The sequence below is a fragment of the Calidris pugnax genome, unplaced genomic scaffold (assembly GCF_001431845.1).
Source record: "Calidris pugnax isolate Ruff unplaced genomic scaffold, ASM143184v1 scaffold98, whole genome shotgun sequence".
NCBI classification, from domain to species: Eukaryota; Metazoa; Chordata; class Aves; order Charadriiformes; family Scolopacidae; genus Calidris; species Calidris pugnax.
The window spans coordinates 246,387-262,937 of record NW_015090829.1 but is presented as its reverse complement, the minus strand read 5'-3'; the positions used below and the strand labels follow the sequence as shown (position 1 = coordinate 262,937).

The following is a 16,551-nucleotide window of genomic DNA, read 5'->3' as shown; positions in this document are numbered from 1 at the left end:
CCTTCAGTAAAAAACACATGATTGGTGCTTGCTTACCACTGATAGAGGAAATAGCAGCTCCTGAGCATGTAAACTCCTTGCTGCTGGCAGGACGAGGACCGTGGTGGCCCATGCCAGCTGCTTGTGCTGGGAACACAGAGTCTAGCACGGCAGAGAGCGGAGCCAAGCCCTGAAGCGAGCTCCTGGATAGCCATATGAGGAATGGCAGGGACAGGGTGACCTGTGCTGGCAGCTGGCATCAAAGTGTGACACCCCAAGGGGAACAGCCAAGCCGTCAGCGCTGGCTTTTTTACCAAGAGAAGATGACACTGGGTTGTGCTACTGAATTGCTACAGCAAGCTGGGCTAACTGCTTCCCTGCTGGCAGCTGGCATCAAAGTCTGACACCCCAAAGGGAACAGCCAAGCCGTCAGCGCTGGCTTTTTTACCAACCAAGAGAAGATGAACACTGGGTTGTGCTACTAAATTGCTATTGCAAGCTGGGCTAACTGCTTCCAAGTCAGTTCAGCTACATCTCTGCTCTACCTGCAACCGGTTTGGGAAATGGGAGGTGAGGGACCCCAGGGGGAACAGGCAGGAAGGTGGAGAGATGGGTCCTGTTGTTCCCCCCACTCAAAATCCTAAGTGATATTTCAAGGTTTCACTAAAAGGCTGCATTAGCTGTAATCTCTTCCAGCTTTAATCTCTGCATTCAGAAAAGCAGGACAGGCAGCCCCATGCTCCTGCATTCATTTCCCCCCTGAGCAGAAAGATGGGCTTTGTGTCAGTAAAGCAGCTGAGATTCCCCCATTCTTGGGGGGGAGTGCAGGCCTATTGCCATTAAATGTAACTGTCGTCTTCTGTCTCTGCATCTGTGTGAGACATGTCAACTTTCACTTCTGCAGCTGGGGGTGATGAGCTCCCCGGGGCAAAGGACACCCCCAGCCCTCTGTGGTGATCATCTTTGTCATAATCATCATCTTCCTCCTCCTCCTCCTCCTCATTATCATTCGTCTGCAGATCTTGGTCACTGTCATTATCACCATCTGCTGCATTGTCCTCAATCACTTCAACTGTCTCTCCAGCATCTGGATCCACATCAGTCTTAAACCACACGGCTTTGTAGCCATCATTTCCCGCATGCCTGTCTGTCTTGAGGATGGACTTCACTTCTTTCTCATGCTCAGTCTCTTCTTCTGTTTCTTCCCTTTTTTGGGGGGGGAGTGCAGGCCTATTGCCATTAAATGTAACTGTCATCTTCTGTCTCTGCATCTGTGTGAGACATGTCAACTTTCACTTCTGCAGCTGGGGGTGATGAGCTCCCCGGGGCAAAGGACACCCCCAGCCCTCTGTGGTGATCATCTTTGTCATAATCATCATCTTCCTCCTCCTCCTCCTCCTCATTATCATTCGTCTGCAGATCTTGGTCACTGTCATTATCACCATCTGCTGCATTGTCCTCAATCACTTCAACTGTCTCTCCAGCATCTGGATCCACATCAGTCTTAAACCACACGGCTTTGTAGCCATCATTTCCCGCATGCCTGTCTGTCTTGAGGATGGACTTCACTTCTTTCTCATGCTCAATCTCTTCTTCAGTTTCCTCCATTTTATCCTCTTTCTCTTCCTGGTCAAAGATGATGGTGGAAGCTATAGAAGTCTTCGGGACGCTATCAGTTTCTACTGCATTGGAAGAGGGCAAGAAAAGTGCTGGCTGCTCTGGCACATGTGTCATCGACCGGTAAGTGCCGTTTTCTGACGTCTCGTGCTGTTTGGTGCTCACATTTTCATATTCATCATGCTCATAAGATTGGTTCTGGTAATCCCCAAAGGTGTCCTTGGAGAACTACAGGAGGAGAGAAACCTTGTGATTGTAGTGAAAGGAAAAGAAACGGGGTGTGGGGCGGGAAGGGGTGGCTGAAGTCACTGAGCTCATGCTCAGGAAAGCTTCAGCTTGTTTTGCAGTAAGACTTATTTGAAGCCTGGGAAAGACACAGCTCCTTTTTATTTATTGACTCCCTTTCTGGGGTTTTTTCCCCCCGATAAGCATGGGCATATCGTCCCACCATTGCTGAGCACCAGTAATGGATTCTGATTTGTACCCAGTTGGGGTATTACCCTGGAGTGGGATTTACCTCTCTTAGGGTGAGAGACTGTTGCTATTCCCCTGAGCTGTGCGCTCTGGACTCATGTTGTAGTCAGTGGAGTCCAGGCTCCTGACAGTCCCGTCCTGAGGCAGAGACCAGCATCTGGGCAGATGAACTACACCCCAAACTTAACCCAACCACCAGGGACTTGAGGAGCCAAAGGTAAACAGCTCAGGTGCAGCCAACAGTCTGAGCCCAGGCTTTAGGATAGGATATGAAGAGACTTTTGTCTCCGTTGACTGTAGAGGGAGGATGAGCACTGGTTTATTCTACAGACACATGTTTTTCAGAGACTACCTGTGATATGTGCCACGTTCATCCTAGATTTTGTGCTCCGTGGAGCTGTAGTCCCCTCATTACCATATCTGCTCATCATCTACCGTACAGCTCCAGCCTCAGGGGGCAGAAAAGAAGAGCAGCAAACACCACCAAAGCAACCCTGCCTTTGCAAACTTTGTCTCAGGAGTAATTAATCACCTTCACACAAACATGTGTAGTATTTGGACAGCCCATCCATAGTTTAAAAACTCCTCAGATTTCCACTAACTCTAAGAAATTTGGGTGCAAACAAGGCACTTACCTTTTTCCTGATCAGGCGTTTGACTGGTTCTCCATACTGTTTATATACCATCACTCCAAGGAAGATTAAGGCAATTAATAGCAGTGCTGCTAATGTACCACCTAAGATGGCCATATCCTGAGCAGTGTGTATCTTGTTGGAAGCGGTTACACCTGCAAGAAAAACAGACCAGTGGTACAAAGCTGAAAAATGGCAGCTGACTTTTTTGTCACAAAACTTCATTGTGGGAGAAGCTCCAAACAACTTTTGCATGGAAAAGAGGCATCCTGGGCTGCAGAGAGTGACAGCGATATATATTTAATGTCACAGAAAGCCAGTTGTTTGCTGTCCTAAAAGCAGAGGTTATGGTTTGTTGGTTTTATTTTGTAAGGTGACCCCACAGAATATTTTAACTTCCGATGAGCTACATGAAGTGGAAATAGCATCCATTCACAGGACAATGACTTATTTAACTAAGCTAATATATTCATGACTGTATCAGATGCAGATGTTCCATGGAGTAAAACTTGGTAGGGGTAGGTCTTTTCCTTTCCCACTTCTCCCATTTACACCAGCATGCAAAACTGAGGTATGTTCCTACATATGTGTGTGAAAGTGTGAAGCTTCTGTTAACCACAACATCACCTCCGATACTGATGAGCACATTAAAATCAGAAATAAGAAAGTATAAGAGGAAACAGGAAAAGCATGAGAAGGTCCCTAGGACAGGAAACACTTTCATTCCCTTTTGCAGCTGTAGCCAGATGCAGCAGCCTTCTCAGGAGCAGCTTGTTCTTTCAGCCACCCATCAGTGTATTTGTAGAGACCAACATTACAGTGGAAAGACAGTAACTGCCTCAAGGGTAACCAGCTTGCTTTGGTGGTGATGGTGGGATTCTTTAAGTTTTCTAGTTTCATTTTATAGTGTAAATTAATCTCTTTAAAGTTTAATGATTAATGAAACACAGTTTTGTTCTCTTGCTGACCTGTTTATGACAATGGACTTTGAGTATTCCCTCTGCACTGACTGCACCCTCAGTTTATCATTAATGCGTTGGGGAGGGTTTGGGACATCAGTGAGTTTCTGCTTCTTACTCATGTCTCCTGGGGAGCCACAGCCCATGGAGCTGACGTGAAACTCCACCACCCTCCACTCCTCCCGTGCTGTGCCCCACGCAGTGCCTCTGTGCCCGCTGCCCCAGCTTGGTGCAATCACAGAATCACAGAATCTTCTAGGTTGGAAGGGACCTTAAAGATCATCTTGTCCAACCGTCAACCTAACTGACAAAAATAGACACCCACACAACAAACAAGGAGCATCATCACTAAACCAGACCTCCCAGCACTACATCAACCCGTCTTTTGAACACCTCCAGGGATGGGGCCTCAACCCCCTCCCTGGGCAGCCCATTCCAATGGCTGAGAACCCTTTCAGTGAAAAAATTTTTCCTAATATCCAGCCTGAACCTCCCCTGGCGCAACTTGAGGCCATTTCCTCTCGTCCTGTCACCTGTGACTTGAGAAAAGAGACCTGACTCACCCTGAGATCCCCAGGGCCTGGCTCTGGCACTGAGGTCTCAGAAACCAGAGGCCAATGTACAGTTACAGCTTCCCAGAAGGAGAGGATATTAAAAACAACTCTAACTTCTCCCTGGATATTGGAACGCTCAGTAAAACACTCTCCAACCCAGTGCGTGCACATTCCTTAACACCACTTCTTAGAGTTGAGGGTTAAATATCCTAAAGATTGGCTGGGCAAATGGTAATTTCAGCTGTTTGGTCCATTCCTGGGTGCTGGCTATAGTATAGAATGGAGCTCAATGCCTCCCATAGTGTCTGAGTCAGTCAGTGTAATTTCAGTCTGCTTTTTTGCATAGCCACCATCATCAGTATTTTGTGGAGTTTAAATACCAAGGGTAACATTTAAAAGTTGCACAGAAGTGTTGGTACATCTGTTTGGAGTGTTTGCAGCTCAGTGTACTGACACCTGAAGTAGCTTTCTGCTCAGCTGGACTGTGGACTTAAATTTGGTTTAGGTAGTTTTCACACAGCCCGTGTTTTGAGCTGTGCAGTGACACTACCTTGAGGGAATCCAGGAGCCCATTTCTTTTTTTCCTCCAGAAATCCCCATGATGGTTGTAATTCAGAGGATGAAGTGATGGAAGAGCCCAACCAGAAACTTCAATCACACATCATCATGGAGAATCTGGGCATTATCTGCCTATCCTGGCGTGAAAATGCATGATATTTGTTCATCTTAACCCAAAGCATAAGAAGCTTCATAAGCTTCAAATCTAACTGATTTATAAGATCTGTTTAAGAGCCATTTCTAAGAAGAATGGAAGAGTAAGCTATTTTTATGTCAAAACCAAATGAGAGCTGGAGGGTTATGTATGTAACCTCATGTCTATCTTATTTCTCATGGCTCATTTCTTCTGGTAAGACCTTAAAATGTTGGAGTATGAGAACTTGACCCGAGTAGCAAATGCTTTGGGCTCATGAGGAAGCCCAGCTTTGTCAGAGTTTGCCAGCTTCTGTCCGTTCTGCATAAGACAGGAAATAATATTGCAGTTTTCTCTATTTCTGGCTAAAAAAAGAACAATAATGTACCAAGGTGTCAGGGCAACTCTCCTTTGCCATAAGACATCCTGGGTTATTTCTGCCTCATAAATGTCCCGCATGAAGGGACCCCAGATTTATCTTCAGAATAACAAGAGAAGACACTACGATGCACGGCGCCACTTACAGTCTCAGGAGGCTGTTCAAGGCCTGTGGTGATCACGTGTTAAGGATATATTTTGAGTGTTTTCCCTCTTACAGCCACCATAGAACCTCAGGGCACTTCAGCGGGTGACCTGTCATTGCCAATTTGCCCACAGAAATGGCAAAGATACCCCAGTCATCTCCACAAAGCAGAAAACAGAGACAGCCAGCCTACCTGCGGCAGGGAGGACCTCCACCACGATGACAGTGCTCGCCTCCTCCATGCTCACCGTATCTCTTCCAACAGCCTGTGTGAACGTGGGCAAGAGATAACTGAGGAACTTCCTAGAAATCCAACTCACTCTTGAGCGCTATGGTGGGCACTTTGTGGACAAAGTACCTTGTCCATATCCTCACCACATGCTCACGATATCCTTGCCTTGTAGCTGGACTATAAAGTCACAGAGGAAGAAGAGCTCTGAAGAGCCCTCTGTCCTGGGCCAGCACCAGGTGTGTTGTTTGTGTCCAGCTTTGCAGCACAGTGCAGGCAGATGGACAAAGTGAACATCTAGCTTCTGAGGAAATCTAAAGTTGTTAACTGCTTCCTTTGACCTGAGAAGAAGAAGTACTGGATTTACCAAAGAATTTCCAAGTTTGAGGCTGTAGCCTTTAGAGCTGGGGTATATGCCAGCGATCATACTCTACCTACACACCAGCCTCTTACACACTTGTGGATACTTCCTTTTCTGTTAATCAGAATCAAACTGTGGGAAGGGGGCTCTTAAATACCCCCAGTGACTTTCTTCTTGTCTCCAATGATATCTCTCGCAGGACTGGAGAAACAATTTTACAGCTAACCCCAGATACAGCCTGTATCACACAGAATAAATTTGCTATCACTTCATCTCCCTCCCTATACATTTATGATGCAAATTGTTGGGGCAAGGACTGTCCCTTCATTATATCCCTTACCTAATGGAATTCCGCCCTTGGTGCTTCTCTACTAGAAACTACCCCTTCCCTCCATGACCCTAAGCAAGATAATGAAGAAATTTGTCCTACCTCAATGGTTACAGTTTTTGGTGACTCCAGCATCACGTTTGTCAAGATGAGTCCATCTTTGGTTGCAATGAAATCCGTGCTGTTTTTTATGTAGTACTCAATGCCTGGGTTGACTTTCTGAAGAGCCAGAAGAGCAAATGATTAAACTACTCTGTTTGTGCTTTGCACACATCTTCATAACAGCCCACTGGTGGGACTTTTCAAATACACCTAAAGTAGGAGCAGGTGGATAGTGCAATAAATAAATCTGGACTGAGGAGGTGAGAGAGACTGAACTCAAGTGTGTTCATCCTGTTGCTCAGAGTTCAAGAAGGTATTCTAAAAGCTTTGCCTCCAGAAAAAGCCCAAGTCTTACTCAGCTTGTGTTGGTAACTTTAGTATTTGCCCAAGTAAAACTAATCTGTGCAAGGGACCTCGTAAATTTGATGAGTTCTGCCTTTAATACAGTGCCAAAGGACGATGTACATGGAGAAAAATCCCCCTGCTGAGATGTGCACAAATTTTTCCTTTGTATCTAGGCTGTTACTCCTCTACCAGATCCCCAGTCTTGTTATGGAAGGCTTGGCATCAATAAAACAAACACTTTTTCCTATATTTAATGGGGCAGGATGAGAATGGCTTTCCTTCTCCCAGTGCATTGTTCAAGAATGGCTCTCTCAAAATGACTCCTTACAGGGAGAAGGTTAACAATTTTCAGCCCAGGACTGCAGGTCCTTGCTTGTCTGTTGTCTTTGGACTGGCTCCTCTTCCCAGGCCAGTCCACAAACAGCTCTCCTTGAGCTGACAGAGAGAGGACATCTCTGCCTGGGATCCTGCCACCTTGAACTCTTCAAAGAAACACTTCACTCAGCCCGAATTCAGACCTGCACCCATTGACAGAACTCACCAACCCCACGCTTTCCTCAGCGGGCTGTTTGGCAGGGGATCAGCTCACCCTCAGAGATCTAAGTGGGACTGGCTTTTGGAAGAGAGGAGTCCAACAACTTCTCCACATTACATTATACCATCAGCAGTTCTGATCTGGGTGGAATTTCCAGGGAAATATAATATGGAACACCAGAGGAAAACATGTGTTTCCCTCTCCCCACCTGCCCTTCCTCATGTTTTCTGATCCTGCACTAAGCCTGAAGCAGTGAGAAAGAATGCAGTGCATTTTCAGTTTCTTACATCAGTGAAATCATCATCTTCTGCTGTTATCACCAGGGGTGTTGAAGGATTCTCAGCTTGGAAGACAAAGCTTTTTGAGGCCAGACCAGCAAATACCGTCCCATTGTAGATCTTGGTCTTAAAGTATGGTGGATGATTATTTTTACTGACGACCTTAATGTCTACACGGGCTACGGAATATTTCTGTATATTGTTGACCTGGGCTGCCTGGAGAGAAAGAGAGAAGGAGAGAGAGATATGACAGCCTTTCCCTGTTAGTGATGACATAAGAGAATAGACTTGATCTGAAGCCCATTGCAAGCCAGGGGGTTATTTCCATCATTTTCAGTGAGCTTGGAGACAAGACTGTCACAAGTGGCTGTATGGTTTGGAGTCCTTGTGTTTCAGCTTGCTTCTGCTGTTAGCCCTCCACACAGTCTTAGTCTAGCCCCAAAATCTAGATAGGATCCTCCACAGGGCCGTGCCTGGACAAATTGCCAGGCTTCAGTACGAAACAGTGAGATTCCAGCAGGCAGAGGCTGCTCATCTTCATGAGGGTTTGGGTCAGTTCAGCTACTGCCTGAGAGTCTACATCTTCCTGGGTATGGACCTGCAGGGAGTGCTTTTCAAATCCCTCCTTTCCTCTTGGGCTGGAGCCAAAAGCAGAGCTCATCTCTACGCTGAGTTACTCTAACTACTGTGACACAAGCTCCACTCATGCCTAATGAAAACCTGTCAGTTACACTCCTCCATATTTTCAACTCAGCAGGATGTCCCCTTTCAGTTAATTTGCTTTGACGATGCAATCCACACACGAGGGGGAAAAAAACCCTCTTAACTTCTGCAAGAGCTTGGCATGAAATTGGTATAAGACACTGGTCAAATGCTAGACCCTTCCAAAATAAACGCTATAACCAAGTTAGCTTTAATTAATGTAATGGATTCCTGTCCCATGGAGACCACTGTTTCCTAGAAAGCCAGCTATGCGGGGTTGTTGTCCGCAATGTCATCAGACTCACCATGACTTGCAGTACGTATGTGTCAAAGGAAGTTGCCGCGTTTTTCATCGTTAGATTCCCTGTGTCTTCATCTATTGAGAATACGTTGTCTTTGTTCCCTAAAGAAAATGGAAAGACCGTTCAAATCGGCAGGTACCTTCATAAAGTGACATGGAGCTCACTGACTGGTACTTTTTCACATCTTGGTGACGATACCTTCAGGGCATAATGCTGGTTTCCTTGCCTGCCTGGTTGCTCCAGGGGCTGGGAGTGCTGGGAGGTATTCAGAGGGATTCAAAGACGTGGAGCAGATGTGTGAACCCAAGTAGATGAGGTGGAACAGCTTTACATGTCCAGTGCCCAGGCCCACATATAGCCAGCCTAAATTCTGCTAAATGCCTAGATCCTAGAGACTCTGCTGCAATTTGAGGACTGAGGGTTTCCAGTTTCCTAACCTGAACCCAAACCCTAACCAAACCCCACTGCACTTCAGGAGAGATAAGGGAAGGATTATTCCTATTTTAAAGGCAAGAAATCAATCTATGAAGAATGGTTGGGTGGGGATTTGTCTTGAATAGCTTTAGGCATCTAAAGGGAAGACATCTCTACCCGACATCTCTACCTCTCTATTGTGAAAAGAAAATGGCATCTCAGTGCATGATTTATCAAATTTACTGTGAACATTTGCCTCAAAGTGAGCTGCATTCTGAAATGCCCTGGAAATGTTTATTTCTCTCTACTGCCTACAAAAGGAGCCTGGACACAGAAACATTCTCATATTGATGCAGGGGTAGAAATCAGCTTCCTACATCTCTAATCTGTGCTTGAATTCTAAAACATCTATGTTGGATAGCTGTTAAAATATAAGCAAAAATTTTAGTTCTCATCCTCACTCTGAGATACCGGGGGCTGTATTTAGACAAGGAACACCCAGTCTGGGGTTCCCTATTGACCGTGGAGTAGGGAGGCCACGCTACATCCAAGATGCCAGCAGAATTTAAGGTTCTTCAATGTATTTATTATCAGGAGGATAATCAGAGATGTGGTGCTGCGTGGCGTAGGTAAAGGGAGATCAAGCGCTCACTCCGCCTGACCAATGTGATCTACCTTTGTCTTGATAGTTATTCAAACCCCCTTATTGTTTATAAAAATGTTTTTAAAAAAAAAATCCTTTGAATGAAATAAATGGCCCAGTCAATGATTGGGCAATCAGGTGACTGTATTCAAGAAATCTTTTTGAAATCAAGACTAAAATAGGGCAGATTGGACAGTGGCGATGTGCTGGGGAATAAAAATGTAATTCTTGGCAACGAATGTGAATTATGCTGATGATGTCGGAATTACAGGTTCAGTTCAAAGATTGAATGAAAGTGGTGTGACCAGACTGGCAAAATCAAGTCTAAAAGCTTGAAGATAAAATACGTCTCACCTCCCCCCCAAAAAAGCCCTTTTGAAACAGGTTTCAAGGAGATTGGTTTGTGGGACTGTAATTCCCAGTTTCTTTCTCTCTGTACAGTCTGTTTCTTGTACTTAATCCACAACATTCTGAGGATCTAGTTCATTTTCTGTGGCGGAAACAGAGGGGCAGATCCCCAGGCCCTCAACTCTCAAGTGCCGCGGAGGGTATCTCCTCTCGGCAGGTACCGTAGGAGACATACGATCAATGGAAGGTGAAGTGTCTACTCACCACCAACGATACTGTACTTGATTTTTTCATTTATAAGGTAGTCAGGATCGACAGCGTAGATTGGCCCCGGCTGCAGGACGAGCGGTTTTGTCTGCAATAGCAAGGCCAAGCATTACACCCCACGTTCTCCCATCCCAGCATGGCTCCGGTGGGTTTTTTCTGGGCAAAATGGCATTTATTACTGGGAGAACAAGGACAAGCAGTGCCATTTTGGGGTGGGGTGGGGGAGAGCCTCCACTTTCCAGGAGGATGAAGGCTCCCTGTCGTGCTGAATGGATTTATGACTGGAGATCACCACAAGCTCCTGGAAATTATTAGGCAGTACCCCCTGGAATACCATCTGGATATTGTCTGGGGATAGCATCAAGGATACAGGTTGATCACGCCTCCTTACCGGGGTCTCGTAGATATTCACCGTCCCGGTGTAGCCACTGTTGATGCAGATGCTCTTCGTCGTGTTAATGAAGGAACAGGGTTTGAACCAGGGTGATTTGGTGTCAGCTTGTTCAATATGTACGTTTATTGTTGCGGTAGCCGTGTTGGTCAGTTCAGAGCTGTCCACAGGCCTGTCCTGCACCCAAAAGCAAAGCCCACTCATGAGATAAAAGTTCCACTGCCAAAAGAAGAACCCACCTGCAAAAGCCAGTGGCCCAAGGGCTTTTGGCTGTTGTAACTCCATTCTGTCTAATGTTCAGCAGTTTATGTGAAATGAGCTAAAACGGTGAATCATCTCATTCTGCTGACAAAGGTGGACAGAATGTGAGGCTGGACACAGTCACCGTGCAATTCTTGCCCCCCTCACTGGAGAGGGGAAGGCTGCTCCAAAACCCCCCCCCCCCCAGTATCCACCCTCCCTCCTGCCATCCCAGACATCTCCCTCTTGGACTTACCCTTCAGGTAAAGGAGACTGGGACAAACAAGGCATTTTATTCCTCCTAACGAACTCACCCTTGCATACAAGACCAACGTTGTCAAATTAAATTTCTCATAGTCCAATGCTTTTTGTAAATAAATTGCTGGGTTATTAACTCCTTTTATGGCAAAATAACCATCTGTTCCCTGGGGGGAAAAAAAAAAAAAAATGGAAAAAACCCTATTAGCAGGCTCAATCACAGCCACGTACAAAATACTGCTCATTGCTGTGTTTGTCATCCCACTCAGACCTTTAGGCCTGGAGACCCGGATGGGTGGTGCAGTGTGAGAACACCAGGTCAATTTAATCTTTGGTGTCACACCCCAGCATTGCCTGCCTCGTCAGGAAGGTCTGGCATGTTCCTCTGAGTTTTCTCCTCCAGGATCCCTTGCTTTGGCTGCCCACCTGCTCGGCAGGTACCGGCTGAAATCTTTTACCTCATTTATTTCCTACACTCAACAGGCTGTCACCAGTCCTTGATTTTGTGTCCATGACAGCCAAACGATCTCACACCCGTGCACAGAACAGGTCAGAGATGTCTCCACACCCAAGAGCTGGTGAGATCACTTGCCTTTGTCTAGCACAGCTGAACTTTGGAAACAACCATAAAGCTAAACTGAAATAAGTTGCATTTTACTCTACAACTTTCTGCACTGGCTTTGGTTCTCTTATGTCTTCATGTCTTTAATCTTATGTCTTCGCTGTCTTGACTAGAGTTCCTCTGGATTTCTAAATCCCCCTGAATTTACACCGATGTGAGTACAAAGTTTAGTCCCACAGCTGAAATTCAAGAATTTGTGGTTTCTGTTCACAGCCCTTAAAATCCCTGGGGTTATGGAGGTGATGGAGGCAGAGTGTCAGACACTGCCTGCTCACTCCACAATGCTTTTTAAAAATTTAAAGACACATTTTTGATTTCTTTTGAATTTACTTTTTCTTGGTTTCTAGCCTTTGCGCTCTAGGCTGGCATCAATCTAACTGTGCATACGATTCACTTCCCATATTATCAAGCAAACAAGGCACTAAACTGGGACCTGGGGAGAGTGGTGTCTGCCTTTGACTTTGCCAAAGACCCTGTGTGTGGTCTTGGGCAGCTCATCTTATCTCCTCTCCGCAAGGATGCTGCTGGCAAACAGGACAATGACTCCTCCTTTTGTTATCTGACTCGGTGCAATTCTGAGCTCTGCGAGGTACAAAGGTCCCTCCTGATATGTTTACAGACCATCCCAGAGAGACTTGCCTGCATCATATGGCTCACAATATCCTCGATGAAAGTTTAACCTGTACAGTGTAATAAAAGCTTCAGCAGTAAAAGCATTCAATACCTGTAATGCTGATTGCTCTGTTCTGCCAACCAAACCAGTGCCTGGGTTTTGCAAAAGACACACCTCCTCCAGAAGCTCTCAGAGAACTAAACGCAATACGGCAGCCTTAGCCTCAGAGCTGGAGCAATTCTGACTTAAACACAAAGACTTCTCCAGAACTACCATTTTTTCCCCCAAAGATGCTCACCTCCACTTTCGTTGCGAGTTCGTAATAGATGGTGTCCAGGTCAGCATCGCTAGCGCTTACCTCCTCGAGGGCTACAATGGTTGTATTCACTTTTGTATCCTGAAACAAAGTCGCTGTGGTTATTCTTTCTGTGAAATGGGTTGAAGACTTTCTCCCTGCCAACCCTCCCTAGGTCCCGCAGCGCTGGGGGACTCAGGGCTCTCTGCACTGCCCTGAAACGCTTACCTCGGGAACAAACACCGTCAGGTTCCCTCGCGCAAACACCGGGCTGTTATCGTTCAAGTTGAGAATGTTCACTTGAATTTCCAAATTATGTGTCTGTAGAAAGGACAAAGCCAGAGATTCAAAGACAAAAATCAGGCTGCTGGGGGCTGATCCTGGTGGACAGAAGGACCGGAGGGGCTGGTGTGAGGAGCACAGCGGGGTGGGGGCTGCCCACAGAGTGTGTGGGGTTTGGGGGTTTGTTCCCTCCCCATTCACAGAGCCTTGTGTGCTCTCTCTGACTGTGAGAGGAGTGTGTGTGTCCCGAAAGGACATCTCCTGCCCTGCCCTGTAGGCCAGGTGCTGCCCTGCGGTCCCTTTGGGAGGGCTGAGTGTTCGGAGGAGCACTCACCTGCCCAACAGCGTTCTCACAGATCAGGGTCACCAGCAGCACGGTGGTATCCTGTGTGCAAAAACAAAAAGGCAGCCGTTGTAGAAACAAGCCAAAATGTACTAACTCATTCTAAAGTAAATGAGACAAATGCAGGCATTGCTGAATCAGAAGTGCTGCTGGGCTTTATCTTGTTTTCAGGCACATCTAGCTTTTCCTTTCTTTCCTGTACAGCCATCCATCAGCGCTGGGATGCCTTTTATGATGGAGTCAAATCACACCAATCTTCCAGCTTCTCTCCCTGTGATTCCTGTAAAACGTGGGCAGAGCTAATCGGCCATTTTCTCCCACTTTAGGTGAATTCAAACAGAGGTTTCTTTTTAAATTGAATGAAACAGAAATGTACCAAGCGGCAAGTACAGTGTCACCTGCAGGGTGATAACTCTGCTGTTCTTTGCTCAAATAAATGCAGGGGAAAGGCAGCTTAAGGATGCTTGTGGCAGTGTACAGAGTGCTCTGGGAAGGTAAAATAATTTAGCAGCAACCTAACTAAACACACTGACCTTTTATGCTGGCTTTAGGCTTCACACAAGATCTCCTGGTTGCTCAGAGCTGTGTTTTCTACAGGCTCATTTTCTACAGGATCATTTTACGAGCCCTGGAGAGCTCTGAACACTACAGTTGTCACATTTTTGGTTTTAAAACTTCCTCTGGCATTAATTCATACAGAGTCATTGAAGGAAGGTGACAGCAGGTCTACCATGCATCCACCACCACCACCCCCGCTACCGGAAGGGCTGACCTCCCAAGCAACAAGCCCAAACCCAACCAAAATAGGTTTCTTTTTCAAAGCTATTTCCTAGATGCTTTAGAAACAGGTTGTGAATCCCTGGAAGGCCAAGGCCCAGGTTGAAACTCATTGCGTCCCAGCATTATCCATGTCATCCTTACAGCCTGTCAGCTAAAGACTCACCTCATAGTCCACACTTTGGGTCAGCTGCAGCTCGGACCCCACTATGGCGAAAAAATTGCCATCGCTGGATGAAGGGGAAATCCTTACAGTGAAGCCTGGTTCTGTATTGATAGTGGCCACCACGTAGCCAGGAGGGTTATTTTCATTAACATTTGGACTGGTATCACTGACAGAACATCCTGGAAAAATACACAAACGAGACACAAAATTACGCAGGGATTCACATTGTGGCAGAGCTGGGCGAGACCTGAGAGCCCTCTGGTTACCCTTGGGGAGGAGGTTGTTGAACAAAACTGTCTCCGGGTAGGAGTGTGAAGATCTCCCACCTGTAATGGTGCAACCTGCTGCCCTGGGGGTTGTTCCTCTGCCTTCACCCACCTCCTGCAAGAGCTTACCTGGCTGCTGCGCCGAAACCTGTGTCATGAAGGGCAGCAGGAAGAGCACAGAGGTGAGGAGCCAGGGAGAAACAGCCATGGTGAGCTGCCAGTTGTTGAAAAAAAATCCCTGTTTCCGATGAAGCTGATCCACTTCACCCCTTGTTTCTCCCGGTGCCGTGTTCTGCCTTCACCGTTTCACGAAGGCAAAAAACGTTGTCTGCCTGGAGTGGATTGTTGCTGTTCAACCTTTGCCTCTTTGCCTCATTGGATGACCTGTTGAAAGATATTAACCAGTCACGGAACGTGATAACGCATGAATTCCTGTTTCTACTTTGTTCCTGGGTCTTTCTTATTCTAAACTCTCTGTAGCAACAAGGGTCCGTTTGAAGCATTTCGTAATTCAGAGCCAAGCTCCCTGAGATGAGCACGAAGGAGGACAAGGGCTAACACTGGGGAAGCTGTCTGTATATTCCAGCCTCTCCCACTGGGGAGGAAGTGGGCAAATTTATGTTTCTGATATGCCAGGATCTATTTTGGTCAGATCATTTCCTGGAAAAAGGTGTAATGGTGCTACTATACCTCCTATGTCTTATTTTTTTTAGCCAGTCTTTTTCTGCATGGCCCACTCCCGTGGTTTAACTCCACCCAGCAGTGAGGACCACGGAGCCACTCACCCACCCCCCCAGGTGGAACGGGGGAGAGAATCAGAAGAGTAAGGGCAAGGTAAAAAAACTGGTGGGTTGAGATAAAGACAGTTTAATAAGTAGAGCAAAAGCCAAAGCAAAGCAAAACAAGGGATTCATTCCCTGCTTTCCATCAGCAGGCAAGTGTTCAGCTGTCTCCAGGAGAGGAGGGTTCCATCACATGTAAGGGTCACTTGGGAAGACAAACACCATCACTCCGAACATGTCCCCTCTTCCTTCTTCCCCAGTTTTATATCTTGACCATGATACCATAAGGCATGGAATATCCCTGTGGTCAGCTGGGGTTGGCTGTGTCCCCTCCCAACTTCTTGTGTCCCCCAGCCTGCTCACTGGTGGGCTGGTGTGAGGAGCAGCAAAGGCAGCAACCAGACCCATCACCGTCAACATCTCTTCCATCCCAAATCCAAACCACAGCACTGCACCACCTGCTAGTGAGAGATTAACTCTATCCCAGCTGAAACCATGGCACCCACATTCCCTTTCATAAACAGGTTTTGTTCTCCAGCCCATGACTTACGGTTTCTCTCTTCAAGTTGCAGTCTGTCATGTTGTTCCTGAAAAACAGATTTAAAAAAAAAAATTAATTTAAAGGCCAGTTCTCAAATGTCTCATCTTTATTTCCGGAAAAGGCAAATGTTTTGGTGAAGACAAAGCCATCTTGGCTGCTCTTCTGTTTGGGTGGTACAGGAAGGAGCTGGGTGCTGTGCCAGCCCTTGGGCTGAGATAACTGGTTACGTTTCTGAGACACTCTTGTCACTCCCAGCCACCCTGCAGCACCTTCCCAGGGTGAGCAGAGGGCATCCAGAGACAGCAGCCAGGCTCAGCCCAGTGATTACCCAGCAACTTTGTAGGGACAAGGCACGTCCCATTTTACCAGTTGCCAGCAATGGCTCCTTGTAGGGATGTTCCCCAGAACCTCCACCCAGGCTCCAATTATTTGCATCTGAGCATCCCTGAAGCCTCAATAGCCTGCTATTCTGCTCTCTTCTCCTACCTTTTCCTGAGCCTGTGTAAATTTTTCCAAGCTAAACACCACGTGGTGAGGTGTTTGTCCCCTTCTGCAAAGAAACACCATTGTTTTCAACTTGCCCATTGTGTAGGAGGAGAAAGGGGGCAGCTGCTCTGACTTCTGCTTTTAAAATGCCACTTGATTTCAGAAAGTTCTCAGGTGGCTGCGTTTTCACCAGATGGCCATTAGTG

At 46.6% G+C, this 16,551-nt stretch overlaps 1 protein-coding gene across 1 annotated transcript; it reads right to left on the bottom strand.

Moving 5' to 3' along the window:
* Positions 1–438: 438 nt before the first annotated feature.
* Positions 439–15,903, bottom strand: CDHR5 (cadherin related family member 5). The gene is made up of 16 exons (XM_014940644.1): positions 15,869–15,903; positions 14,666–14,920; positions 14,271–14,449; positions 13,319–13,369; positions 12,931–13,023; positions 12,706–12,804; positions 11,229–11,339; positions 10,675–10,851; positions 10,281–10,371; positions 8,615–8,712; positions 7,617–7,823; positions 6,450–6,566; positions 5,623–5,695; positions 2,706–2,857; positions 1,410–1,824; positions 439–1,024 (listed from the first exon to the last, which is right to left on the bottom strand). The coding sequence occupies exons 2-16, from the start codon at positions 14,742–14,744 to the stop codon at positions 819–821; spliced, it is 2,148 nt and encodes a 715-aa protein (XP_014796130.1). The 5' UTR covers positions 14,745–14,920; positions 15,869–15,903; the 3' UTR covers positions 439–818.
* Between the last annotated feature and the right edge of the window lie 648 nt (positions 15,904–16,551).

Bases quoted from the DNA above. Each gene is read 5' to 3' on its own strand.
- CDHR5 (XM_014940644.1), bottom strand. From the start codon at position 14,744: ATGGCTGTTTCTCCCTGGCTCCTCACCTCTGTGCTCTTCCTGCTGCCC. The intron at 10,372-10,674 runs GTAAGGAGGCGT...TTGCTATTGCAG, and splicing joins TGAATATCTACGAGACCCCG to ACAAAACCGCTCGTCCTGCA. The intron at 6,567-7,616 runs GTAAGAAACTGA...CTGGCTCTTCAG, and splicing joins AAGATGATGATTTCACTGAT to AAAGTCAACCCAGGCATTGA.